This window comes from Pelmatolapia mariae, linkage group LG3_W, assembly GCF_036321145.2.
Source record: "Pelmatolapia mariae isolate MD_Pm_ZW linkage group LG3_W, Pm_UMD_F_2, whole genome shotgun sequence".
NCBI lineage: Eukaryota > Metazoa > Chordata > Actinopteri > Cichliformes > Cichlidae > Pelmatolapia > Pelmatolapia mariae.
The window spans coordinates 92868867-92896416 of NC_086229.1; the positions used below are offsets into that span (position 1 = coordinate 92868867).

Below are 27550 nucleotides of genomic sequence, written 5' to 3' on the forward strand. Positions count from 1 at the left end.
CACCCCCAGTAGAGGTCACCACGACGCTTTTAAGAGATACGTGCTTTAAAATGGAACGACAGTAAATGTTACATAACGAAAAACGGGGCACGTATGGAGCATAAAACATTTAGGATAACATAAGAATGTACCGCAGAGTTCAAACTCACGGCATATTTATCTTTAATTAAAGCAGTATGTCTTTGGCTATGACACAAGCTCAGACATAGTTCTGTCTACAGAATAGTACAGAATAACCTGTTATTGTCATTGTACATGTTGATCGAAATTGTGGATTTGCACTCATGATCTAATATTTCGATTAAACGTATTTCAAATTCAGTCTCCCAGTAAATTAATAGCTAATTTCCGAAGTACACAAGGTATGTTGTCCATGGTGTCCTGTGCTAAGGAGTAGTTGTTGTGATGCTGTGGTCTGTTTTTTATGTGCTGCTCGGGAATTCAGTGACACTGCACTGTTGTACTTGATATAATTTTTTTAAATGGTAGAAGCGAGATGGACAGATCAGCCAATGGTGATAAATGATAATGTAAGGCTTTTTTGCTGGTGTTGTTGAACGCTGACACGTCCTACTGGAAACGTAAGCCTTGAACGTCTCACACGCAGACACATTTTTTGCCCCTCCTCCACATTCTGCCTTGTTTCCCTCCGTCTCCGCTCCGCTCTCAGTGCTCGGACATAGGCTGAAGGTGCAGAGCCGAGTCCCGCTTTTGAGGGAAATTCGAGGAAAGTCAGACGTCATAGACACCCTGATAGACCATTACAAGAGAACCCCATCCGAGACGACAGACGTTTCGCCGCTTCTGTGCAGTTGTGTTGTAACTTATATAAAATGGATCCAGTGACTCAGTCCGCCCAGATATCGTCGTCGCAAGGCTTTGCCGATGGACAAAATTCTGCTACCAAAGAATCAAAGCTGTCTGGTAAGAAGTAACCAAAGGATACGGTAGCTAGCTAAATGTAGCGCTCGATGCGGTGTTTTATTCGTACCTTACGTTAAGCTGTATGTGTTGGGCTTTTATTTACACGCATGAATATCGGTTAACGTGCAGTTTATAACGCAGTAACGTTATGACTACAGCCATTGTAATGCAGAACGCCCTCACTGTGTCTCCCGCTGCCTGGACGAGGAGCTGATTTCAGCTGTGATGGGAGACACCTGTGGTCGTGGATATTTCCTGACACACGACTGCCAGTCACGCTCCGTGCAGCTGTGGCCTGCCTGCTGTCTGGGCTCGTTTTAGGCGAAACAACAAGCTAACACAGTTTTTGAATCCCTCTTTTTTATTTGGCCTTACTGACAAACAGGAGCACAGCAAGTAGGCGGCCCTGCAGAATCAGGGATTATGTATTTGACAGACGGTAACCAGCCTGCTACTGAACGGCGTAATACTGTTGAAAAGGCCTCGTTTAAAACAAAGGGAACACATCTGATTAAAGTACGTGTGCGTGGGACGTTTGATGTCAGCTAGATGGAAATGTAAATCCTGCTGTCCGATTAGAGCTTCTTCTACATTCTTATTCATAAGTGCAGAAACATTACATGACAGGTTTTTCTTGTGAACGTTGTCGAAATGTTGCGTTTCCCTGCACTGCAGAGGCGTTGTCACTGTGCAGTTACCACAGAGAGGCACCTCTTAAAGGCACATTGGCCTTTTGCTGGCACTGCCTGGATTATGGGAGCCAGAAGAACATCAGCATGCCCGACGAGCTGCGGCACGCTCATTTACTACTTAGTTTATAGCTGTCGTCAGCTCCACTTCCACATGGAGCCCGTTTTCAAACAAAAACTCACAACCTGGATCTACAGTTTCACCATCACGCCCTCTCTAGATCCGCGTATGAGGCTGACATGATTTAAACTCCATGGTTGCGCCACTTGAATCCTGCAAAGCTAAAGCCGTGAATCATAAGATTGTAGACTTTCAAGAAATGCAGCAGGTGTGGTGATGCCAGCAGCTGGATCCTACAGGGCGTGGCACATTCTCCCTGCTGAAGTAGATAACTGTGGTTTGGCAAGTTTGCAGAAATTTCCATGTAACGCATCAGATGATAAATAATTAAGGGCAATATATTTAACAATGAATGTTAAAATTCAGTATTTGTATAATCGGATTATTCAACAGTTGCAGATGGTGTAAGTAAGTTGAGTTGTCTGTGCTTATATGAATCCTGGAAAAACATTGTCAAGTTAGTGTGAGGTGTAACTGGTTTGGTTTTTTATGAATGAAGCGTTGAACTAACTTGCCTGGTGTTTAGACTCTGATCACATCAGCAGCCTGTCTGCAGAGATGCCCCTCTACAAGGAAGTAACTTCGTCATCCTTTACAACTTTTTTTTTTCAAATGTATGTTGTTAGTGTGTAATATGTGTTTAGGGTTATCACAGTACTATAATTTCTTAATTGATATTAATATCAATAAGTTTGCAACAGTATCAACACTAGCAGAATAAAAAAAATAGCAAAGAACACTTAAGTCTCTTTTGCACTAATACCTGACTCGACTCAGTTTTTATGGTTTTCCATTAGCTGGTAGTCCCTTTTCTTTTAGTACCCACTCCGGTTCCAACCAAGCAGAGTCGAGCCAAAAATGTGACCGACAACAGACTTCTTGCCACTGATTGGCCGGGAAATGATTTCACCAGATGAGTCATTAGAGTGACTCCTTCACAAGAATTTAACCCAACAGTGAGGTTTAACTCTCTCTTGTTTGAGTCTGTGGAGAGAAAAAAAGCCACAGACAGAGCAGCAGGTATACCATCGCCTCAACAGTTTGTGTTGTGTTTGTGTCAGTGATAAGCTATGATGACCCCACCCACACTGAGGTGGTACTCGCTTGTAATGGAAGACGACTGAAACTGAGTAGAATCGAGTTGAGCTGGATCGAGCCGAGTAGGTGTTATTAAAAATATAAAGGTTTTAATCTCTTAATTTAAACATATTTGACTGCTCCGTGTGTCATTTAAAACAATTGTCTTATCTAATTAAACTACGTGTGTCGTTTGTCATCACTAACGGATTAATTTCTGGGCACTATCCCACGAATCCTGCAGAATCTTTTTTTTATTATTATTTTTATTTTTTTATTGCATGTCCAATATGCAAGGTGGTAAGAACAGGGTAAATTTGTGTGCACAGAACTTAAGACCTTTACCAATACTGGCCTCATTTCCACATTAGTAAATGAGGCCAATATTTTTAGGCTGTCAGAGACTGTGCTGTGCTTTCAAATAGAGCTGGTGAGGAAGGCTACCACTGTTTGTCTAGTTGCTCGTAGACTTTTCTTAGCTTTAATCTCGAAACCTAACAATAACATAATTGTGTCTTTGTCTTAATTTAACACCACGTTAACATTACAGACAGGCAGAACTGATGTTTGCTGCCTAGTTCCTACATTAATGTTATTTTTTATAATTGACCTTAGCCACTACCTTAATGTTAACTAGGGATGGGAATCCCAGTAGTCCAATTCCTTCGATCGATCCCGCTTATCTATACTTGCACTCCTGCTACGATCAGCTGATTTCAGGTCGTGTGTCGGAGGAGAATAATAGTGGGGCAGTCTACAGCATGGACCTTACTTTTATTTTTATTGCACAAAAGGATGAGAGCGCGACGGTAAAGTCAAGACTGCAAACAACTGCAATATACTGTTAACACAACTTTGGCTCTTTGCAAGCACCTGAACTTCAACAGGTAACAAACTGATGAGCAGCCAGGCTGCAGCCTCCGTTTCTACCTGCTCATGTTTCTACGATCGCTTTAAAGTCTCTCTGTGCTGATTTTCATCTTGGCTTTGTGTTCATACCTAAATACTAAGAGTAAGATATGTGTGTCCTCATTAGGATAGGGATTTATGTTGGTGTGTGGGACTGTAGCCTCAAGTTTATGCTGTTAATTGGTAATTATGAGACGGCGTGTTTCAGATCATTTTACAGAGTAACATGAAAGTAACTTAACAAGTAGTGTAATGAATGTCTTTCTCCTGGGAGTAATTAAGTAACGGACTGCATTACATTTAAGAACAGTGTTCTGTGTAATATGTGCAATCAATTTTTGAGTAATGACCTCAGCAATGATCACAACAAAGAGGGGAAATACCCACAGCATGCAAAAAAGTCCACTCAGCATGTAATTAATTTGCATGAATGTAATGTCTTTGATATGTTGCTTAGAGATGGTGGTGACTTTCAAAGTGGAGCCAATGAGAATCCATAATGGAATCAGAATTGCTAACTTCTTATCAGTTCCCGTCGCTGCGTGGGGGATTTCGCCCAGCCAAATGTGTTTTAAAAACTTGGAGGAGACATTCGACAGCATCCCCTTGGGGGATCCTGTGGGAGGTGCTACTCGAGTATCTGGCCTGTTGCTATGAGCCATTCAGTCCCTGTATAACCACAGCAAGAGCTCGGTCCACGTTGTCAGCAATAAGTTCATAATTCACAGAATTTCTAAGTGTAGGCAAGTGTCTGAGGCCTCTACTTTAGTGGCGTCAGGATCGCGTGCCTGCTTTTTGCAGATGATGTGGTGCTTTTGGTGTCAAAGATTAGATTTTGAGACGAGTCCATGAACATGACTTATTCCTGAATAATGTTGGAAAATTCTCCCATGATTCTGCACTACTTCAAAACAGCATCAGCACACTGCATCTTTTCCCTCTGCTTGAGGCCCAGTTATTACATGCGTTATGCTAGAGTTGTATTGACAAGAGAAAATTATTATTGTAGTTTGGGGATTTTTTTCTTTTCAGGATCTTTTTTTTTTTTTTCTTTTTAGAGAATTGTTGGGCCTAACTTGGCAGCATTTTTCCTGGTAATTGTCTCAGGATTTTGAGTCTGTGGATGTCAGAGCTAGCAGATGTCCTGGCCTGCCCAGCTTCTATCTGTTGCTCAGCCCATTACACTTGAGTTCCACAGTGGTGATTGGCTGTAGTCACAAAGGAAGTGGCACACTTTGAAATGGGGACCTCATTTCTCAAACTATATTGCATCATATTTACAGGACGAGTTGGCTTTGGAATCCATAGAGTATCGCTGCAGTTTGTGGTGAATTTATGCAGCGCTCATCATAATCATCAGCTCATAATTTGATGGTTAAAATCCTCTACTGTGTGCGTTCTTCATATTTCATCATGTGTGCAAACAAACATTCGTTAGTAGTGAATGTTTAACCCCCATCAGTCTGTTTTCCCTTCTCTGCTTTGCTCTAATGCAGACTGCAGCTACTGCAGTTGACAGTATCCAGAAGTTAGTGATGCACTACCTACAGCCAGAACCTTCTATATGACTTTCTTTATGATTTCTTGTGAGAACGGTTCACCACTGAGCAGTTAAAAGTGAAGCACACAATCGAAGCTTGAAAGAACAGTGAGTTCTTTCAGCCCCCATCCCCCTCGCTGGCTCTCTTCTTGCTTTGCCAAGCTGACCCTCCTCTCTCCAGTCCCTGCTGAGGGTCACAGAGGCAATCAGATAGCCCTCAGGGGTGGACAGTACAAGATAGCTCGAGCAGGAATTGCAGGCATGGCAGTAGAGCCTCCCTTCACTTCCATTCAGGCACTAAACTAAGAAGCTTGAGTCCATTTTTTCCCATGCCGGTCTGTGGTATCTGGATGCTTATTGTGATTGCATGGAGCCTCGTCGTATAGGCACTCTGTTCCAGATCCATGATTTCTGCAATAAGACATTGGTTAAAGCTGCACTAATGACTACTTTCTATTTTAAGGAGTCATTTGTGGCTACAGATCCACAGAGAATTATCTCTAACTCTGGAGTTCACCTTAGCTCTGTTGAGCTGTATGGCCTCCTTTAGCTCGTAGTTTGTTTTTCACCTTTTAACTGGATTTCTCAGCTAACGTTTATGCAGGGGGATAAAAGCAGTAAACAAGCAGCTGTTTTAGCTAAAAGGCAACACTGTGTCTCTTGTTTCTGCCATCCTCTTTCATATGTAAAGTGTTGTTCTTGTTGTATTTCCACACTTTTTCAAAAAAAATACTCATTTTTACGCATCTCACAATTTGTGACCTGATGCATGTGCAGATTTGTAGGTGTTGATTTGTTGTACGCAAGTAGATATGAATGAAGCTATTGAAAAACATAAACTTGCATCAGTGGTTCATATGGATTTAACTTGGCTTGGAGTGCCTGCTGCACTTTTAAGGTTGGTGGTTCGATCCCTGGCTGTTCCCAGTCTGCATGCCAAATATCCTTGGGCAACATACTAACCCCAGGTTCCTCTCCTGTCAGTGCGGCCATTGGTATGAATGTTTGAGTATTAGAAAAGGCACGTTGCTTTGAGTGCTCAGGTAGAGTAGAAAAGCACTATGTAAGAACCAGTCCACTTACCATTTAGTTCTTGCAGTCTCGTTAAAGACCAAAGGTGTGGTGTTTTGAAAGGGTTACAGTAATATGAAGGAAGGAATGTTGCACCACACCAACCCTAACCTGCCCCACCTGTACCACCTTCAGTTGAGCTGAAACAAAAGCAAAAGCCACACCTCATCTTTACGCAGCGAAAGTTCCTTTCCCACAATTCAACTAGTCGTTCAATTTTGACTGATGACAAGGAAGAGTGAAGCATGAGCTCCTATTGGCTCCCACTTTACCCTGAAAGGCAGCGTTCACAGTGGAAGATATGAAGTTGGGGTTGACTAAGAGCGAGTGGACCCCGGCATTTTTACTTTAGGTAGATTCTTTAAGCTGGTTGGTGGCATTTAGTCACATGCAAAGCTTAGTGCAGGCCCGCTGTACATTCTGGTCTTGTTGGAGGTTGTTGCAGATGGAGCGCTGTCCAAGCCAGTCTAGTTTTTACACACTTGATTGGAAATCTTTGTAACTTATGTGGAGCTCCCTTTGTGAACCAGGGGTACGAATAATCCAATTGTTCTATCTTGCAGCGTCACCAATGACTGATAACATCGTCCAACCACAAAGTATAGTATGTGGCGTAAATGCAAGAAATAGGACGTGTGCTGTTTAGGTTTTAGCCCAAACCAAGCTGCAGTCCAAAGTATGTGGAGATGGGTACTGGACAGAGCTGTGGAGCAATGACTGTGTAAATTAAATGTTTGTGTGTGAAGTTTCTGTCTCTTCAAGTGCTTTTGTCTGCTTGTTAAGTACATTGTCTTGATTTTTTTGCTTGCGTAGCAAATATAAGTGCATGTGTTAAAGTTTTTATAAGTTTGAATGAAACGATGGACACCTGTAAGCACTGGTTTGTTCTGGTCCTTATGTGAAGTAGTACATGTGTAGAGTTGTTAAGGCTGGATAAGTTAACTTTGGTTTTCTTTTCTTTTGAGTGAGGACAGTGGATGGAGATGTTTGTCTTCTTCTACGATGATTATTCTTCTGTCCTCTTTATTTTTTCAGATTCCTTTCTTTCCTCTTCGCCTGTATCTCTCATTCAGTCTCCTCAAGGCAAGTGTATGGTTCTCTTCGATTGCTCGCCTGCTCTCTCTCCCTCTGCCCTGTACTTTCTTGCTGCCCTGCTGCTGTGCAGTTCTGCCTCATGCCTCTTTCTAGTGCCCCTCTCCTGCCAAATAAGAGCCCAGTAAAAACAGCTCGACTGCAAAGAAACAGCATAGGTGACTGTGGCCCTAACCTGCTCTTAACCCGCCCCTCCTCCTGCAGACCTCAGTCTGTTTTCAGCACTCCTTTAGGCTGCTGCAGTTATTCTAAGCTGACCAGTCAGCAAAGCTCCCCTTGTTTTCAACGACTATTGACTGATTGATTGCTTTTCTTTTCAGGCTCCTTAGACGTACCTATCCATTGCCATAATTTGAGCCTCAACAGCTCTTGTTCACATAGTCATACTGTAGAGTTAAAATAACGTCTCTTGCCACGAGCCGCCGGCACTCTCAAAGCCTTCCTTGGGCCATGTGAGAACTCACTGCTGCTTCTTCTTGCCCAGAATTGTACACTAAGTGTGTTGCTCATAAAACCCTCTGTCTGCAGCTGCTAGCAGTGTGATCCATTTCAGTCTTTGCTGCCTGCTAGCAGGCATTATTTAGGTCAGCATCGCTCACCGTAGGTTCAAGATAATCCCGAGATTGCCACCTTATTTTAGGAAGGCAGAGAAGTTCAAGTTCACATTGTGCATAAAGGACCAGAAATCTAAAAATGGATGAGGTTGGTGTCTCAGGGGAATGATTCTACCTTTCTGCTGCCCTAGTATCTGAATTCCCCTTCCCAGTTTCAGTCCTAGAAGCTATTGTGTACTGGAGGATGAGTGGCACTGGAGATATCATCGACCGCCCAGTGGCCTGGGTCTGCCATTGCCTGTAGCTCATTCACCCTCCATCCCACTACCTACTTACGGCTCTATAGGCTTTGTGCATGTCTCACATCATTGCTTATGCAAAAAAAGTAGGTACATTTTTCCTTAACCCCCCAATTTAGCTTCTTCGCTTTCTGATTCTTTTTGAACTGTTGTTTCTATCACCGCTAGCATTCTTTACCTGTTTGTTAGACAAGCCTAGATAAGGGGTAGAGTGAGTGATAACATGAGCTGCACCAATACAACACACAAGCAGCCGCCCTGAGGTGTGACCGACTATGACCACACCCTGTGGAATTTGCACTCGGACTCACTGGCTTCTCAGCAAAGATACACTGATACAAACTTTACACTTTCTAGCTGTTTTTGCAGAATTTTAATCAATTTTGGACCCAAATCCAAGTACAAGTTCAGTAAGCATAAACAGGAGTTAAACTAGCCCTCAGTCTTGGGTCTTTTTGCTGTTTTATCAGCTGCCACAAAAAACAGCTGAGTCCTGGAAGACTATTTATGTGGCACCTCTGTTGTTGTAAATGGCAACAAGTATTTGAGGGATCAGTGAGAATATAGTTGAATAAGAGCGTGTTAAGTAGGTGAAAGACATTTAGAAAACCAGGTTTTTCATATCATCTCTAATAAGGCAAATGTAATGAAAAATGAGTAGGAACAAATGTAAATCATTTATACTGTAGTGAGCTCATACACAGAATATAATGATGTTAATATAGACCATCAGACTGCCAACTTAAAAGAAACACCTGTGAGTGAAAGCACAGGTGCACTAGCACAGTGTCAAGGTCCACCAGCAGACAGGTGTGGGGTCACCCACTGGAGCTCACAGATATTCAGACACAGCGCTGCAACCAAATGAAAATATGGAGTCACTCTGGGCCAGTTTATGGTCTCCATGGTTTTCCATTCTGTGGCTACACAACAGCTCCACTCAACTCTCCATTAGTGTAGACAGCAGACTGCACCAATCGGTCACAGAAGGCTACTCATTCCCCATTTGTAAGATGCCACACGATGGCACATGGGGATTATTAATATGCAAATATGGTGACAGTTGTAACTAAACAAGTTCTTAAAGCTACCTTTGAATCGAAGCATGAAGGTCTTAACAAGGGAACCCGAGCACTAATATGTGTTTTGGAATTTGTTTACAAGTCCAAAGCTTCCATAACGTTGTTGGAAAGATGGAAAGTGCATTCATGTGGCCTGGTTTGAACAAAGCATTGTATTGTGGTGCAGGGGAGGTGGCAGCTCTACCACAGACAAAGTGGAGCAGTCAGCTGAGTATGGCTGGAAAACTCTTATACAGAGAGCAGGGAGGGGTAGGTGCTGACAGCCCCCCAAAAAGTAGAAAAAAATGTAAGTTTGGAGTAAATTGAAAAGACTGATCAATATCAAATTACAAAGTAAAGCCTTGGTCATGAGAATTTGGATGTTGTTGTGCACTGGTTATACTGGGCTGATGTTCATTTCTTAAAATATGTGCCAGGTACTTGTCACCATGGGGACTGAAAATGACTCGCCTTTGGAAGTCTGTAGCCTGGAGGATTGCCGAGGGCACAGGGTTACTGCAGCCACAGTGAGACAGCCTTCAACACTCTGAGGCAAAGAGAATAGAAAGTGCTTCAGTGGCCCAATTTACTGCTCAAGGGCAACAGTATTATCTAACTCTTCACATATTTGTATAAGCACGTTACATAATTGCAAGCTAACGACGAGCCAGTGTTAATTATGTAGAAAATAACTCTACAACTAAAAGGCAATTATGACTCAGGGGTTTTTTTCTTGCCCTTTTTTAATGAAATTTTTTAATGTTAAAAGTTGTAATGAAAGCTTGAATTGATTTTACATGTCTGTTTTGAACTTTTCCTAAAAGTTCACTGTTTAACTTTAATCACCTTTAGTGATGAGTATTAGTAATTGGGCTGCCAGTTTAAAGTGTTTCTGTTGCTGGCCTGCACTTCTTGGATATGTCCCAGCCATAGGAGTCACACACAGGACGTCTTTCGTGGTTCAGAGTTGGTTCTGGACTCAGAGCCTGGGTTAAGGGATGTAACCAGTGTTTACTGGTAGTGTTATTTTTGTTTGTTTTAGGGCTGTGCAATATGACCAAAATCTCATATCCCGATATAAGACATTAATCGTCCCGACAACGATATATATCACAAAAAATTTACATTTTCTGTAAATTCTGCGAATCTTGGGCAGCTTAACTTGGGTAAAGTGTTTCCGGCTGGGCGTAGTGTACCTGGAGTCGAGTGTTACACAAGTTGAAATGGCCGCAATTTTCTTTGAGTATTTATTACACGGCGTGCTGCGAGGAAAAGCCTGTTCTAACGTTTGACTCTAAGGTTTAGTTTTTTGCACCTGGCGGCTCTTTTTAGCTTCTCCATAAACACTCTGCATACTATTTCACATGATTCGGTTTATTTTGAAAAATCTCAACGGGATCTTCAGCTTTATTGTGAAAGGTATATGTGGAAAATAAACAAGCGGACGGCAGAGCCACGCGATGGTTTTACCGTCATTGTTGCTAACGACAACGGATAAAAACAGGCGCTTGTCCGTCCGCAGTGTGGTTATATTAAATATAAGAGAAAGCGAGAACTTTAAGAAATCCTACAGTGACCATCAAAACGATGAAAAAATATTGCCGTAAACAGTTTATTTTGCGACACCATGAAATAAACGATAAACGTTTTCATATCGTCATCCGATATGTAACGTTATATCGAACAGCCCTAGTTTGTTTGGGGTTCTTCTTCTTCTTCTATTGACTTGAGCCCACCTGTACCTCTGTCAAACAATTAATATTGAAAATTTTGCCCATTATTTAACAGTGTTCATCCACATAAGAGGTAAATAAGCTAAACAAATCAGAATTTTAAACCAGCTGTGCCTCATTTAAGTTTTTTTTTTGGGGGGGGGGGGGGGGGGGGTTTGCCCCCAATTCCTATACAAATATTAATGCTACCATGTTCCTCGTTTCCTGAGTTTCCATAGTAGGGAAAAACAGCTTTTGAGTAGTGGTTTGATTGCTTCTTCTTCTTCCAGTGCTTGACTGTTTGAGGTGAACTCACTTGTTGTTTTTGAAAGAATGCAGTTTTGTTTTTTTTTTGTTTTTTTGAAAGGTAAGTGCTATATAGCTTGTTAGCTAGGCGTATTGTTAGCCTGGTTTTGGAAGTGAAAACAAAGGTGATCTGTTGAAGTCAAAGACTGCGTCATCAGGTTGTGCTCATCTCAGGACTCCACATCTCAACACATCCCCTGTTACTTTAGCTTTTTAATTCTGCGCTCTAAGTAAAGGTAACGTTGGTCACTTGCGTCGTATTGAGTGGCTAGTATTAGCAAAAAAAAATTTATATTTTTTTTTGTGTGTGTTTATGTGTCTGAGAGAAATCAGAGTGGGGTTTCAGTTGTAAATGGCGGTAGAAATCTCTTGTATACCCTTGGACACAACCACAGATTAATTGAGATGAAATCAGGGGTCGAGTTTGGAAATGGCAACAATGAATATCTTTAGCAGATTATATCTCAGTGGAACGGCTACCAAATCAACGTTTTCAACGTACACACGCAAATGTATATTGTTCAAAAAGAAATTGTGCTAAAGTCTACAAGTGTGAAACAAGTCACATTTGTTATACAGACTGCAGTGAACATGCATCATCACCATGTCCACACATGGTGATTTATATGATGTACTGGTAACATTTTTATTTTCTTCTGTTGCTTTATTTGATCATGCTGATAATTCCATTTCCATACTAAGTGCTCGTTAAACTTATGAGCAGCATGGAAAAGCTTGGATGTCATCCATAGTATCAATATGCCATACATTTCCATGATGCAGTGCATGAATGCTTGGGCTGTCGCATTAAGGCCTTGCTGAACGATATTAAAGTGCACGTGTGTTTAGTGTGTGACTTTTATGACCTCACCTCCTTTTTCCCTCTTGGCTGTCATTCCCCATACACGACATTCCAGACAAAAGAGTGGTTTTGGGATCTGAGAAGTCCTGCGAAGGTGTAGCGACATCTCTTCGCTTTCCTTCCAAACCTGGTTCATTTTCCCTTGGTAATTATGGAAGTGAAGCAGGACCACCGGATGCACCACCGGATTCACCAATAAAGACATCCCCTGTTTCTGAGCGAATAAAGGCCCTGGAGGCTCTCGCTGCCAAGAAGCAGCAATCTGATTTTAGAAGCGATGGAGGTTTCTCTCTTTTCAGGGACCGCCACCATGAGAAGTCTCCTACTGACAGCTCAAAATCCCCTGTTGAGAATCGGATGTCTCCAAATGAAAAAATTACACCAACTATTCAGAAAATGGGAGGTTCTTCTGAGCAGGAATCACCAGGATCCCCCTTTGAAGTTCTTGGAGATTTGAGACAAGTAAACGAGTTTGAAGAAACAGAAGAGTGGATGAAGGCTCATTTGCCACCTGTACCAGACTTAACTTCTGTAGATTTAACTGAAGGCACCAACAGTGTTGAATCAAAGGACAAGGGGACTCGGGTTGTTATACCTACTTCCTTTACGAGTGTCCCTGATGCTTTTATGGATTCTCCCGTGGAAGCTCCCTCAGTGAAAGATGACTTTGATAATGCAAGGAAGCAACCAAACGTTGAGGAAGAGTTTGATTTTAACTTTTTGCCAACAGCATACATGTGGGATCAGCAGGACAAATCGGATGACCAGCCTCCTTCAAATCTTGACTCAGTGATTGCATCACCTCCTGCAGGCTTTGACACTCCATGTCCAGAGGCAAAGCAGAACGTTTCAGATGAAGAGAAGGCCTCCCTGACCCGCGATCCAGAGCCCCCAGAGCCAAGTGAAGCAGACAGCTCAGGAGAGTCGGATGACACTGTTATTGAAGACGAGACGGGTGCTCCTGCTTCTGCCCCCCATCCATCTTTTGAGCCACAACTTTCGAAAGATCCCACCGCTACACCTGCATCTTCGAATGTTCCTCCTGCAGAAAAGGAGACGCCTCCACCAAAGTCGGAGAGGAAATTAATGCAGGTTCCAACAATCAATGTTATTGAGACGGATGAACCAAATTACAGTGAGGAGGAGATGGAAATGGAACCTGAAGCAGAAGATGTGGATTCTGAAATTGAAAATCCCCCAGCCAGCGAGAGCCCAGAAACCTCACATTCACAACCTGAAGACACTAAAACCGAACTACCCAAAACGCGTCCCCTGGAAACTGAGTTCATGGAAGGCTACTCGCCTCCATCCTCACCTGTGGATTCTGATGCCGAGTACTCTTCCAAACGCAACATCGTTGCATCTTTTCCAGAAATAGACAATCAGGAATCTGCAGCAAAGTCGGAGACCCTACCCAAACCCTCTGCTCCAAAGGACACTGCATCGGGCATCTCCCAAGCACAAGCTGATAAATCACAGACTACTCCAAATAAAATGAATGAAGAAACTTCCCAATTCACACTCACAAATGCAGAAGTGGACTTTCCAGACAATGATGATGAGTGGTCAGATGAAGGTCAGGAGCACACACAGCCCAAATTGTATGAAAAGGGTAATATCCCCACAAAAGAGACTTTCATAGAGCCTGTTCCTCTTTCTAAAACCACCTTTATGCAGGATGATATATATGACAGACAATCATTTGATTATGATTATGATGCATCTTCTCCCCTGGACGATATTGACCATAAAGAGCTGAGCAATGCTAAGGAGCGGTTTCTTTCTGATCCTTCCCCAACTGACCCCGATACGCTGAATGCAAGCTCTGCACAAACTGATGTTACCGAGGACAGGCAACGTTTGGGTGATATCGCTTCACTGAAAGATGAAGCTTCCCCAGAGCAAGCTGATCAGCCATCTCTACGAGAATATCCCCCAAATCCTTACTCCTCTTTCCAAAGCGAGGCACAAAGCAGCTTCGGTGAGCAAGAGTCCGATCAGAAAATGAGCAACGACGTTGTTGCAGATGGTGCACAGAATGAGAGCTCCATTTCCGAACCTACAGACAGTTTTGTGGAATTCATGCGGGAATGTCTCAAATCGAGGCAAGATGAAGAATATCCCGACAGCGTGCATCAAGGTGTTCACGGAAAGAGCGAGCTCAACAAAACCAGTTTGCATCCTTCCCAGTTACCTCCAACCGTGGTGATGGATCTTGAACAAGAACAACTTACTATCAGTGCTCTCAAAGAGCTTTGCAGCAGTCAGGAGGAGGAGGCGGTGAAAACCCTTACCAAGGCTTCAGACCGAGACCAAACTGACCTCAGCGCTGCATCTGTACAGCAGTCTTCCTTAGCATCAGTAACTAATCCTCCATGTTCCCAGCACATCCGTGCTTATGACAGCAAATATTCCAAAGAGGTAGAAGCTATCGATGAATTGGTGGCCGAGGCCTATCATCTTGCTGAGCATGTCTTGACAGCAATACTAACCCACTTATCAGGTAACATCTCTTTCTTCTGGGCAGCAAGCCTGCTAACCTCACGCACCCTCCTTAGCTGGAGCAGCTTATAACTACCTGTGTCTTTAGCAAAAGGATTCCTGTTGTTTTTTTATCGTCAGCTTTTTGGCCCTCTCAGCCTTTTTATCTTGGACTGTGCAATGTGTCATGTCCTGTGACACGTAGCTGAAACTTATCACCCAGAAGCAGAGGTTTATATTAAGAGAACATAAATAACTCGGAATGCATCAAATGGTGAAAACAGATCATACTTAGCTTCTTACTTACAGCGAGGAGACAAAGAGTAAGTATGATCTAAGTTATTTATGCTCTCTTGATTCTGGGTGACAAGTGTCAGCTACGTGTCACAGGACGTGACACACTGCACAGTCTAAGATAAAAAGGCTGAGATTATTATTTTTATTTATTTTTTAAGTGGAAAAACCTCAAAAGCAATACAGACAGCGTTGGGGGGTTTTAAACTTAGCAAGCCGCTGATATCATGTTGAACATAACAGTGGATTTTGCAGCTGAATGAAGTTTCTGTCTATATGATTGTGCTTGGAGTAAAAAGGAGTAGTTGGTGTTTAGAACAAAGCCATCCTTTACTTGAGCTGAGTTGGTTGTCAGAGATCAGTGGCATCTAAGAATTATTGAGAAGTGAAATTCAAGTCAGTGTTATTTATACAGCACCAAATCACAACAACAGTCGCCTCAAGGTGCTTTATATTGTAAGGTAGACCCTACAATAATACACGCAGAGAAAAACCCAACAATCATATCAACAATCAACGCTGCTAAAAACTGCAGACATGTGTTGCCTCAACTTGAAATAGCTAGCTACATATGTGATTGTTAGCACAGATTGTCCAGGCACTCGTTAATACTCGACACTCATCAATACTCTGCCAATCCATACTGAGTACAAGCATGTTCGTCTATTATCTTCTTTTTGTACTAACAAACTTTGATGAGAAAAAAATCATTTTTTATTTTTAATATTTAGCTGGATTTTTTTGTTTTTGGGGGGGTTGTTTTGTTGTTGTCGTTCCAAACCACTTACAAGCTTGAGCTCTGTAGAATTCAGTTTGTTTCCAGAGCCACTTGAGTTTGAGCTACTTAAAGTATGGTGGCCATGCTTTGGCTTCAAAGTCTCGCATACAGTCAGTCCCTAGTGTCACATCGATAACGACTATGGTGTGATGGAGAGGCATGGTGTACATAGTCAGTGTCATGTAAAGGTTACCTTACGGTTTTGGTGATTCCTGATCAGGTTTCTACAGTATGCCACTGAAGGAATCTGGGTAACTGTCCTCAGAACAGAGAGCTGTTTTAAAACGGCCTGATTCTGATAGTCAGTCTGTACTGTTCATGAGGTGGTCACCAGACCAAAGTGCGACACTTTGGGAAGATATTATATGTCCACACACACACACACACTCTGCTGTGTCTGCATGTGCTGCATACTTGAACCTGAAGCTGGCTCTACACGGTGCCGTGTGCTGGTGTTCTTGAAATTAGAAACCGAGTAGAGTGTGCAGCCAGACACGTAAAGAAACTTTAGTTTGACTTTAAAGCTACTATGAGCCTCGTTCTCTGAGGCGTGCTCTCAGTGGACATTTTTGTAAATGTTTGCTAGCTGTATTATTAATGAGCTTTGAAAATGAAGCTCTGTTGTGCCGCCCCCTCCCCCCACGAGCTTGTGCTATTTTAGTGCTGCTCTGCAAGGTTATTAAGCGGGATATTCTTGGCTGGGTGAGTTTGTGTCAGTGTGTGTATCTGATGTCATGCTGATGGGAATTTTGGAAACCAATTAGCAGACCTTTATTTTTTCTCTTTTAAATATTTATTATTGCTCATTAATAAGACAAGAGTATTTCTTATCAGATTACTTGATTAATCAATGGAATAATTAATAGATCACTAAAATAATCGATAGCTGCTGCCCTGATCCTCATACAAACCCAAAATATCTTCTGTACAGATAGATATAGATCATTTTTAATGTGCCTAACACTAATGTACATAAAAAAGATGAGCATAAACGGTTTAGTTACAAGCAGATGGAAATGAACCCATTTCACTTTGTTTCCTCTCAAATTTAGCAGAATTGAGTGAATGCTGAGTGACCGACCACTTGAAATGGATTCATCTGTTCCAGCAAACTTTCCAACGGTCCTGAAATTTGAAACTCGTTGCTGAGAAGTAGAGCAAATGTGTTCCTCGCTTTTTGCTAACTCAACTTATTTAGAATGAAAATTAAGTGTTAAATGCCAAAAGCAACGTGTGTGTTTGAACTCATGTGGATGTTATTAAAGATGCATTTGAGGTAGAGGTGCTTAAATCAGTAAGAATGATATAATCTCTGACGCCCAGCATCCTCATTGTCGTGACGTCCTGTTTAGTCTTGCTGAAGGTAAATGCACTCCATGAATTATACAGTGTCTTTGTTATGATGGGACACTTTGTATGAGTGTTGGTTTACTGTGTTCGACACGCTGAGCAGTTGTTCATAAGCTGGTGTGTTCTGTCGTGCACGGCAATAAAGTTGTGCCGATGGGCGATGAGACTGGTGATTGCTTGTTAGCTGAGGCAGTTTTTTCCGCTCATGTTCCCATTGAATTAATATTACAAGATTCATATTGAATCTATAGTGTCATGTCACACCTCTGCATATAACAAAAACAACCTAACTGCAACACAGACAGGTAGGGCAGTTCATGGGCTAATGGAAGGTAAGTTTCTCCAAATGCAGTCACATTATCTATTTATATATATCCATTTATCATGTCTTTTTTTCCCCCGTTGTGTCTCTTTGTTGGTGCGAAAAACTCCTGGGTGGGGGTGAAGAGACGGGGGATTTCTCTGCAAGAAGAGAAGCTGGTCTGCATGTTGTGGATTCAGGCAGTTCCTAGTAACAATGTCACCAGTAGCTGGAAATAAAATGGTTCAGAATTAAACTGGTCCCAGAGATTAGGGCTTTGCCATATGACCAAAATGTCATATCCCGATAGAAGACATTTATCGTCACGACAATGATATATATCACAAACATTTACATTTTCTGTAAATTCTGTGAATCTCTTATTTTGAAAAATCTGAACAGGATCTTCAGCTCTATTGTGAAAGGTTTATGTGGAAAATAAACAAGCGGACAGCAGAGCCACACGCTGGGTTTACCACGCTGCAGTGCAAAGCCTGTGGCTGCCTGCAGTGGCTTCAGAGCTTTTGCTGTATGTTCTCCATCAGTTCTATCAGCTTCTGTAAGACTATAGACTTCTCCTCGCTTCAGGTGAGAGCAGAGTTGCAGAGATTGCTGCTTGTTGCTCCAACAAGTGTCCCAGCATCTCCAGTGTGCTGTTCCATCCCCACTCCAGTCTATTGTCCATATAATGTGAGGTGGTGGCTGTAGCTCTGGATGTCAGCTGTCACAGGTTATAGCGACTCGCTCTGCTGACTTCAGTGAGGCTGTGATGTTGTTTCCCTTCTGCGTTTTGAGTTTTAGATACTGTTTGTATCCTAATCACATCATATCAGTAATAAAACTCTATATCGAGGTATTCGGTCTCGACTAATAAAGTCTCACTTGGCCAGAAAAGTTCGATTGACAGAGTTGGAGAATTTTCAACTCAGGCAAAATATTTTTTAAATGAATCACATGAAAGGCTGATGGGATTTTATCGTTGCCCCGGCAGGCAGGCGGCACGGACACCCAAGTTTGTGAACGCGATAACAAGGCGATTCAGGAGCTTCTAATAGGTGCATCTACTAAAAGTCTCTGACATCTTTGGGTCTCATTGTCCTCGACTTGAACGTCAGAGGTCAAGTTTTCTGAAAATCTCATGAACTCAAGAGCAAGGTGACGTAGGATTTTGAACGTGATACCCTGGGCAAGTCTGCTAGTTGGCTGAGGGTAACGCTGCTGTTGCAAGTGTCTAGTTGGTGTCCTGTTTAAAACAAAATGATGTGTAGCTGCTTTTCATTGCTTGTGTGAGCGAGTGAGAGAGTCCTATATAACAGTTGCTCCAATTAAAGCTGCTGGAGCACTGAGGCTTGAACTGTCCCCGTGGCATAAGCCCATGTGGTTTCTCCACCGCAGAAGGCTTTTTTAACTGCCCCCTTTTTTCCCAATACACTGTAAGGAAGTCAGTTTCCAGTGTGCCAACCCATCCCGCGGTTATGTAACTGCCTCGTCGAGTGGCTGTTACGTCTGCACGTGCATACAAACATGAAACGTGTGTCCGAAGTTATTCAGTTACTGTGGGCTGCAGATGCCTGAGGAGATTCATGGTGAACACTCAGTTTTTATCAGATCCTTACAGAATGTGTTCTTGAAGGAAAATGGCTTCATTTTTCTCTGAAATCAGCCAGTCACAACTAATGTGCTGCGAGTGCCTGAAAATGACCGTCTCTTTGTAGATAACTGACTCGTCTACAAAGAGAACAAGAGCAGGTCTGACTTAATGTCTGAATCCTCTGACCTGTGTTTACCAGACCACCCTCCTGTTGTTTCTCTGTGGAAGCTGGGATGTTTTTATCTTTTGGCTAATCTGATTGTCCTGTATCAGAGAGGCCGTGTTACCTTTGGTCCCCGAAACAACACTCCTACTGCTATAAATGGACCAATACTTTTTACCCCTCAGCTGTAAAAACTGCAGCGGGCGGGCGGTGTTGACACCCACGTTTGTGAATGCGATAACTCGAAAATGAGGCCGCGTGGGAGTTTCAAATTGATCCTGTGGGTCCCTTATCAGTACTTTCATTTTGTTCTCCCCTCTACGCCTTCAGCAAAAATCAGTTTTACAGTGTGAAACTGTTTCAGGCTGAAACTTCTGCAGATTTTTTTGGTATCAGACTCATTTTTATAAACTCCAGCAAAAATGAAAATGGATCTTATTGAGCACAATTTGCAAATAAAACAGTTTATGCATGAAAATCAACCATTTCCAACAGTGCAGTTTAAGTTCCAAGTGTCCGAGGAACTACTTCAAGTAGCACCAGTGAAAGGCCCTGCAGGAGGGAAAAACGGTTTTCGGAGATAATGGCGGACATGCGATAGCTCCTCCTGACAATGCGATGACGTTTATTCCAACATGGGAAGCACTATGAACAGCTGACAGATCAGCAAAGTGTGTTTCTGGATTATGTTTTTGTTGTTGCACATTTTACGCGATTTTTGCAAAGGCATTAGTGGAAGGAAGCCACCACCTTGTTGAATTCAGGATATGTAAGTGTAACTCCGTTTTCACATGCAAAGAACAAAAATATTGCTCTCGCTTATTTGGTTGCAAATCTACCGGGATTTAAAAATAGATATGCGAATGGGACTGTGCAGACTTCTGTAGGCTTAGAAGGGTTAAAGGTGGATTAAAGCTGCAGTAGTTTAGGGCTGGAGTCAAATGTATGTTTGGAAATGTTCACATTAGTCCCGTCTTCTCTCTGCAGCTAAGGATCTGATTCACTGGCGAGACCCCAAGAAGTCGGGCGTGGCGTTCGGCCTGTCCTTGCTGATGCTGCTGTCGCTCGCAGCCTTCAGCATCATCAGCGTGGTCTCCTACCTGCTGCTGGCTCTGCTCTGCGTCACCATCACCTTCCGCATCTACAAGTCTGTGGTCCAGGCTGTGCAGAAGTCCAATGAGGGTCACCCGTTCAAGTAAGACGGCCGCAGATGTGAGATTTTTCTGTCTGTCACAGTTAATTGCGATATTATCAGAAGTGGCACACAGCTGCCACCATGACCCAGTCAGACAGGCTGACGACAGCCTGGCAGTGTTGGTGTGCTGCACAGCAAAAACTTTGTTTTTATCTGTTTTACTGAATAAAGTTGAACCTTGAAGACATAAATCACAATTTTAAAAAGTGATGCATTTCAATATATGATGTTGTAATACTCCCCTACCCTAACCCAATCCTGTCAAAGGTGATTATTGTGATGATCTGCTGTCATGTGGAATCTGATTCCCACCTCTGTCTTGGATAGAAAGTCGGTGCAGCTGTAGGTGCTTTCTGATTGGCTGGTGTTAGTCCAGGCTGCTGAAAATGTTTCGTTTGGTGAAGAAAATTCACAAATCAATTGTGCTGATTTATATTTTGTTCATATTAGAAGTTGTTTTTTTAGAGCAACAGCATTCAGTGGGAAACATTTACATTTAGGCCTTAAATGAAGCTGTAATGAAGCTCGAGCAGCTGTATACGTGTTCTAGTCACAAATCTGCGAGTCATTGTGGACTGACTTTAAATTTAATAACCAAATCTGTTCCGTGTTGCAAAAAAGCATTTTTCCAGTCAAGGCAAATAGCAAAGTCAGTTTGATCAAGGCATGACTTGGAGTGAACATACGTGCCTTTATCTCAACTCAGCTTGACTATTGCGATGCACTTCATGCTGATGTCAGCCAAACAGCTGCTGCTCGTCTCTCACACACAGGCATGAACATACCTCACCTGTCCTGTCCTCTCTTCAGTTTATCACAGAATTAATTTCAAAGTCCTAACGTTGGTTTATAAACGTCTAAACGGTCGTTCTCCTCCATACCTTTCTGAGGAACTTCGGCCTTACGTTCCCTCGCAGGTCCTTGGAGCAGCCGACCAGCTGCTTTTGGTTGTCCCACAAACTAGACTGAAACTTAGAGGAGAACAGGCTTTTTCAGTTATGGCTCCCAAACTTTGGAATATGTTGCATTTAAATATTAGAAAGGCGTGTTTTTGTTTTTTTTATTTGTCTTTGTTTTATTTTATGTGAGTGTTTTAATGCGACTGGTTTTATCCTTTGTTTGTGCTCAGCCTCTTTTCCTCCATCCCTCCACAGAGCACTGATAGATAAGGATGTCAGCATCGCTCCAGAGACTTTCCGCAAACACGTGGATGCAAGTCTGACCTACATCAACCGAGCTCTGAAGCAGATGAGCCACCTTTTCTTGGTTGAAGACCTTGTGGACTCCCTAAAGGTGAGCAGCTCTGAGCTTGTCAGTCGGTGTCTGTTTCCTCTTCCTGTCGCGCAGCACCAGCCCCGATCTCTCCGTGCTCGCCTGCTCCAGTCTTTGCTTTGTTGGTGCAGTGTTAACTTCAAACCAGGTCACGGTTGGATCGTATCTCCATCCTCAGAATAACCCCAGGATTTATGACCGTGTTATGACTGTGACCCACATCAGTACTCCTTATCCAGCTGCAGTGAAGCACAGACAGATCTGCCTCTAGATCCATCCGGTCCTCTGATTTCCTGACTGGGAATTCCTAAAAATGATTTACTAACGGCTGTGATTTGATTGTTTTATTGATCAGAGCACGGTCACCAGATCGTATTTTAAATCTACACAAAGGCACGTTGATTAGTTTGGAGGAGACTCTGACTCGGACATAACATGGTGGCGATTCTTAACTCCAGGACTGAAGAAAATTGTCAGATGAGACGTGAGACGTCTTCAAGAAGCTCAAAGAAGTCCAGTCGCCTTTTTTCCAAGCTCTTTAAATGTTTGAAATTCAATATTATATCAAGCTAGAGTGCCTCCACAGAGAGGCAGCTGTCAGAGTAAGAGTTTGGACTTGGGCTGGGTATCGTCACTGATTTCTAGAATCGATTTCGATTTAAATCGGGGACATTTAGCCTCAGACAGTCAGAAATATTATAATTCTGATCACTATCAGTACATATCCATATTGTGTCTGATGCGTCGGCGGGTCCGCTCTTTGTGTTTACGTCAGAATCCGTGTTCCTGTTTCTGTTTCAGCTGTTTGGTGCTTGTTGAAATTTCGTGAGCTTTAACCTGAGATTCTGGTATTTGGGGCAAAATAAATTTATATTTAAAAATCGTTTCAGGATTTTAATGAATCGATGTCACGATATCAAGCTAAAATCGATTTTCATCGGAAAATCACTAATCAAAACCCATCCCTAGTTTGGACCAATGACAGCCAACGCTGTTCTTTAGGGAGGAAACAGGATCTGCTCGTTTGTGTTAGGACTGCACAATTAATCAGCTTTTAATCTCGGCCATGATTTTGGTTTTTCCACTGTTAAATTAACACAATTAAACAGTTTGAAAACGAATGCTCAGCCAGGAGAACGCAAATCAAGCGCTCCCTACACGACTAAGGATTTAAGGAGGATAAGTGGCGTCGCACTGAGCAGATGTCATTCATGTGTAAGCGCTGCTTATTGTTGAACTTGAGCTCTCTGAGTTGCTCTTTGTTTTTCTCGCAGCTGGCTGTGGTCATGTGGCTGCTGACCTACGTGGGAGCCGTCTTTAATGGAATCACCATCCTCATCCTGGGTAAGCTTTGAACCGGAGTGTTTCTGCCTCGCTCACTGGAACGCTCACAATCACAGGGAACAACCTTACAGGGATCTGTGGGTGTTCATGCACGCCGTGCTGCGTTCTCATGTTGGTCAGGTGGTTGTGTTGCTCTGGGGTCAAAGAGCGACTCCAAGCTTTGAACTTGCTCTGCAGGATTTGCTGTCGGCTAACGTGTTTCTCTCTGTTCTCCAGCCGACATCCTGCTCTTCACGGTGCCCCCCATCTACGAGAAGAACAAGGTGAGTCTCAGGCTTCCTTTCAGAGCTGATCAGCTCAGCAGTGTAAACATGGCCGTCAGCAGTGAGTGCAGTCTCCATCACACACTGAAGGCTTTATGAGGCCCTGACAACATGAAGTCATTGGCTCACTGAGGGGATTGTAGTCACGGACTGCCAGGAATGGCAGGCACCATCATCTGTACTGGTCCCAGTTTGTGGCTCACAATAGTTTAAAATTAACCAGTGTGGTTGCTGTCAGTCACACGGTCCCTGAATGTCTTTGTCATTCACTGTTCTTTCCTGAAGTGACTATTATGTGTAAAAGGAGAGCCCATTAGGGTCGGGCGATATGTAACAATTTTCCAACCGACACTAGTCAGTCCAACAGGTGATATATTCACGCATGCGCAGACGTTTTGATGGGCGGAGCCATGTAATCATGCATGGACTGATTTGTGCGTTTACAACTCAGAAGAAGTCCAAACATGGACGAACTAATTTCCCAAACATTAGGGCTGTCAGCGTTAACGCGGTCATAACGATTAACGCGATTCAAATGTTAACGCGTTTGACGAACAAACTTTGGACAAACTGCCGAAATTCGTTGACAGAGACATTTCAGGGATTTAGACTCAGTCTGCGCTCCAGATGGCTTAATTGTTAATCGTGATGACGGCGCGTTAACGCTGACGGCACTAAAAGAAATATAAAGTCACCAAGTTGGGATGAAATAGATAAACCTGAGGATGTAACCAAAGCGGTGTGCCGCTTGTGCAGACGTATAGTGCGAGTAAAGTACTCAAACCCGACTAACTTGCATGAGCATGCACGTGTCCACCATCCGGCTGAGCATGCTAGGCTATCAGCAATCGCCCGACCCTAGACTCCATCCATTCTCTATCCTTTTTTTGAGGGTTGCAGGGGGGCTGGAGCCTGTCCCACGAGACGCAGGGCACACCCTGGACAGGTCGCCAGTCTGTCGCAGGGCTAACACACAGAGACAAACCAATTTAGAATGACCAGTTGCCCCACTAACAGGAGACTAACTGACTGCACTTTAGCTTGCAGCAGCTACACTGGGTGACTGCAGCAGGTTATTTGATGTAATGAATTTTATTCCGTTTTGTTTTTAGTAAAGAGTTTTGGAAAACGTGGAGAACTGGGATAACGACTGCACAGAAAGAAGCTCGATGCGTTCCAAAGGGTTTTCCTTTCTTTGTCTTCCTCTGAGGTGGTAACATCTGCTCTCATTTGTTTTTCCAGACTCAGATTGATCAGTATATCGACCTGGCACGTACTCAAGTCAACACTACTATTGCCAAGTAAGTGTTGCAGAAACTTGTCTTTCGTCTTCATTCAGTCTCCAGGTTGTTGGATTTCACTCCTGTGGTGCTTTCTCTCCCGCAGGCTACAAGAGAAACTCCCAGGAGCTGTGAAGCGCAGCAAAACTGAATGATCCCCCAGCCCCAAACCAAGCACCACGCCCCATCATCTTCATGTTCATCACCATATCTTCCCTCCCTTATCCCAGTCTCCGGTTATTCCGACTCCCCGGTCTAACTCCTCCTCCCCACACCGTCCACCATCAGCACCCTACTACACTGAAACTTCCTAGATAGAAAATCTCTGAGCTACTCAATAATCAACTACTGTGCAGCTTAACTTGCAAGCATTAGAAGAGAACTGTGCCTGTGCAGACAGGAAGCACATAGCAAGCGAGGAAGTGGCGTAACGGCACGACGTACCCCGCCTGGCTGTGGACGTGCCGCGGGGGAACGGAGACGGGATCGAGTGAACTAAACTGAATCTATGACCTGGTTTTGTCTCGCGCAGCAAGCAGAGGGTGTACGATGGCAGCTGATGTCACAAAATAGCAAATGTCTGTACTTGACCCGCATGTTTGCCTGAAGGTAAATGGCAACGTTGTCTCCAAGTAAAAAGTCAGCATCCTTTTGGGTGGTAACAAGTTTCCATTCACCGTACAGACACTTGTCTATGTAAGTAGTTTCTGAAATGCACTGAACTTTATTTTTTCATGAGCAGGTTGAAATAAAAAGGATGGGAACTCTGAGCCAGCTGTGATAATTTGGTCTAGTTCACCTTCTTCTGATCAGATGTAGGTTTCTGTGTTAGAGCACGTTAGCCTCGCGTTCTAAAGGAAAGTTCCCGTACTCCCTTTCAAGCCACAAAGTGTTGAGTTCTCACATTCACGTGTAAATTTTGATTCTTCTTATTACTGCTATTGGTATTAATTATACATTAGCTGCTTGAACTCCCTACTAGCTTGACAGTAGCAATGTAAGAGTTATGTTAAGTGTTTTTGAGCTTCATAAGTTTAACGTGGAGGTCTGTCAGAAGCCTCTCGAGACATGAATTCCTGATTATGAACTAGGTTAAGCAGCATACACTCGGAGCTGTGCCACAACCCTTAAATCTAACGTCCCCGGCTACCTTTGCAGACGATTGTTTTGTTGACTTTCAAAATGACAAAGTGTCAAATGTTTGAATCTTCCAGCGTTGTCATGTGTTTTAGTTTGTAACTCGACTTTATTAAATGTAATGTCTATTAAACAGAGTTGCTTTAGCTTTGGTGCATTTTAAAAACGTCTTATTAATATTGTTTGGAAAATCTCACTCGTGCGATGCATCGGCTGCGAGTTTAGAGCGTAGGTGTGGGTTTGTACAAACAGGCGAGTGCGTTTTGAATGTAGTGTTGCTGGAGGAGATGGGGCGGGTTATTACAGAGCTCTGTATGTCATCTTGTTTTTCTTTGACTGCCGTGAAGCGCAGGTGTAAGCTGGAGTCTCTCTATAGGCTGTATCATATTCTTGATCCTGACTTTGGTTTAATATGAATACTCGTGATTGTTATTATGGTGTTTTTGATCTCCTGTGTCGGCACTACTGCTTAATCTCCGTATTAATTTAAGGGATGAATATGTGGATGGAAATGAAATGAGACATAGTGTGTGTTAGTGTTGCTTCATCGTGCAAGTCTGCTCATCTCCTGAACGTACCCAACGGCCGGCGGTGAGAAGCCGCCCCTGCCTCGTGTGCTCACCGCTCCCCATGCATGTCCTCTGTGTGTTGACTCCTTGTGCATGCGCCGGTGTCTTGTTCGCACTCTGGGCGAGCGAGACATCCACACGTGTAACTTCCTGTTAGCCTGTCGCTCGGTCGGCCCGGGTCAGCTGCCCTCGTGCTGCTGACCGGGGCCGACCAGCCTGTGTCCAGCTGCTCCGGGTGCAGAGGGCACGGCATGTGTTTGAGCTAATCACACTTTAGATCTCACATAGATACTGTTGTTATGCACCCTCTTTATACATTTGAATGTGAAGACGTTGCATATTGAAGCTTATTTTAAAGTTGTCTTGTCATTCAGATTAGATTTATTAGATGTTAGATTTCTGCATTAAAACGAAATGTTTTAGTTCTATTTCACATCTGCTTATTAATGAAAACGAAGCCGTTGCTACTTTTTAAGGAAACATTTGTAACTTTTATTTTGTCCGTATCTTTGATTCCCCCATTTTTATTTAACTTTTCTGGATAGCTCATCCTGACCCTTTAATATTCACCCAGCTGACCTCAGGCTGTCAGTCATCCACCAGTATTGCTATGAAACAAAGAGAACTAGCTTCCAGATGCACAACACCTTTTGAGTGTTACGTACGACTCACGATCTGACCAGAGTGTGTCTGACTTTGATTTTTTGGTTTTTTTGTCAATGGCTTTCTGCTTTACTGATATCTAGGTGTTGTTCACTAACATCAGCTGTTCTGTATTGGCTGACTTTGGTTCCAGTTTTTGAAGCTTTGGGAAGGCTGGTGTGGAGGGAAGGACAAAAAGCATATGTGTCTCTGTACTGATGTCAAAGTGAAATGAATAAAAACACCTGAAAGGTCTGTGGCTTTTTGGAGGTCTGTTTACTTTTGTCTGGCTTAAAAGAAACTAACCATTTTCCCAGCAGCCCCCAGTGTGGGAGTGAGGAGGACTCAAATTTAACCTGATAAAATGTCTAAATCAGGGGTCTCAAACTCGCCCCCACTTGCATCATTGTACATTGAAGTGAAGAAATCTAATGCAGTTTGACCCTCGAAGTTTTGTTACGGAGGATTTGTTTGTTGAATGCAATGTTAAAATAAGTTCTTTAAAAAACAAAAAATGATTTAATATGAAGGCAACATGAGCGGAGAGCACAAACATGCTGAGGCTGTGTTAGTTCAGTGACAGAGTCACAAACTAATGTCAACACTTATGTCACATTTTGAGTTTGTTTAGTACGACTTGAACACTAAAGTGGCCCACAGCTCATTTAATGTG

General features: G+C 43.0%; 1 protein-coding gene and 1 pseudogene across 3 annotated transcripts; both read left to right on the forward strand.

Moving 5' to 3' along the window:
- The window catches only part of LOC134625026 (NACHT, LRR and PYD domains-containing protein 14-like), a 551707-nt pseudogene that overhangs the window by 86382 nt on the left and 437775 nt on the right, over positions 1-27550 (forward strand).
- rtn3 (reticulon 3) lies at positions 613-27132 on the forward strand. Of its 3 annotated transcripts, XM_063470390.1 has the most exons (9): positions 613-924; positions 7367-7414; positions 12273-14720; positions 20163-20370; positions 21525-21663; positions 22917-22986; positions 23203-23249; positions 24492-24550; positions 24636-27132. In XM_063470390.1, the coding sequence occupies exons 1-9, from the start codon at positions 834-836 to the stop codon at positions 24682-24684; spliced, it is 3159 nt and encodes a 1052-aa protein (XP_063326460.1). In that variant the 5' UTR covers positions 613-833; the 3' UTR covers positions 24685-27132. The 3 variants fall into 3 exon arrangements, with proteins under 3 accessions (XP_063326460.1, XP_063326458.1, XP_063326459.1); XM_063470388.1 differs by lacking the exon at positions 12273-14720 and having other exon boundaries at positions 632-924; XM_063470389.1 differs by lacking the exons at positions 7367-7414; positions 12273-14720 and having other exon boundaries at positions 633-924.

Excerpts from the sequence above, each read along its gene's own strand:
- rtn3 (XM_063470390.1), top strand. The coding sequence starts at position 834 with ATGGATCCAGTGACTCAGTCCGCCCAGATATCGTCGTCGCAAGGCTTT. Across the intron at positions 7,415-12,272 it reads TCTCATTCAGTCTCCTCAAG|ACAAAAGAGTGGTTTTGGGA; the intron begins GCAAGTGTATGG and ends ACGACATTCCAG. Across the intron at positions 23,250-24,491 it reads CCATCTACGAGAAGAACAAG|ACTCAGATTGATCAGTATAT; the intron begins GTGAGTCTCAGG and ends TTGTTTTTCCAG.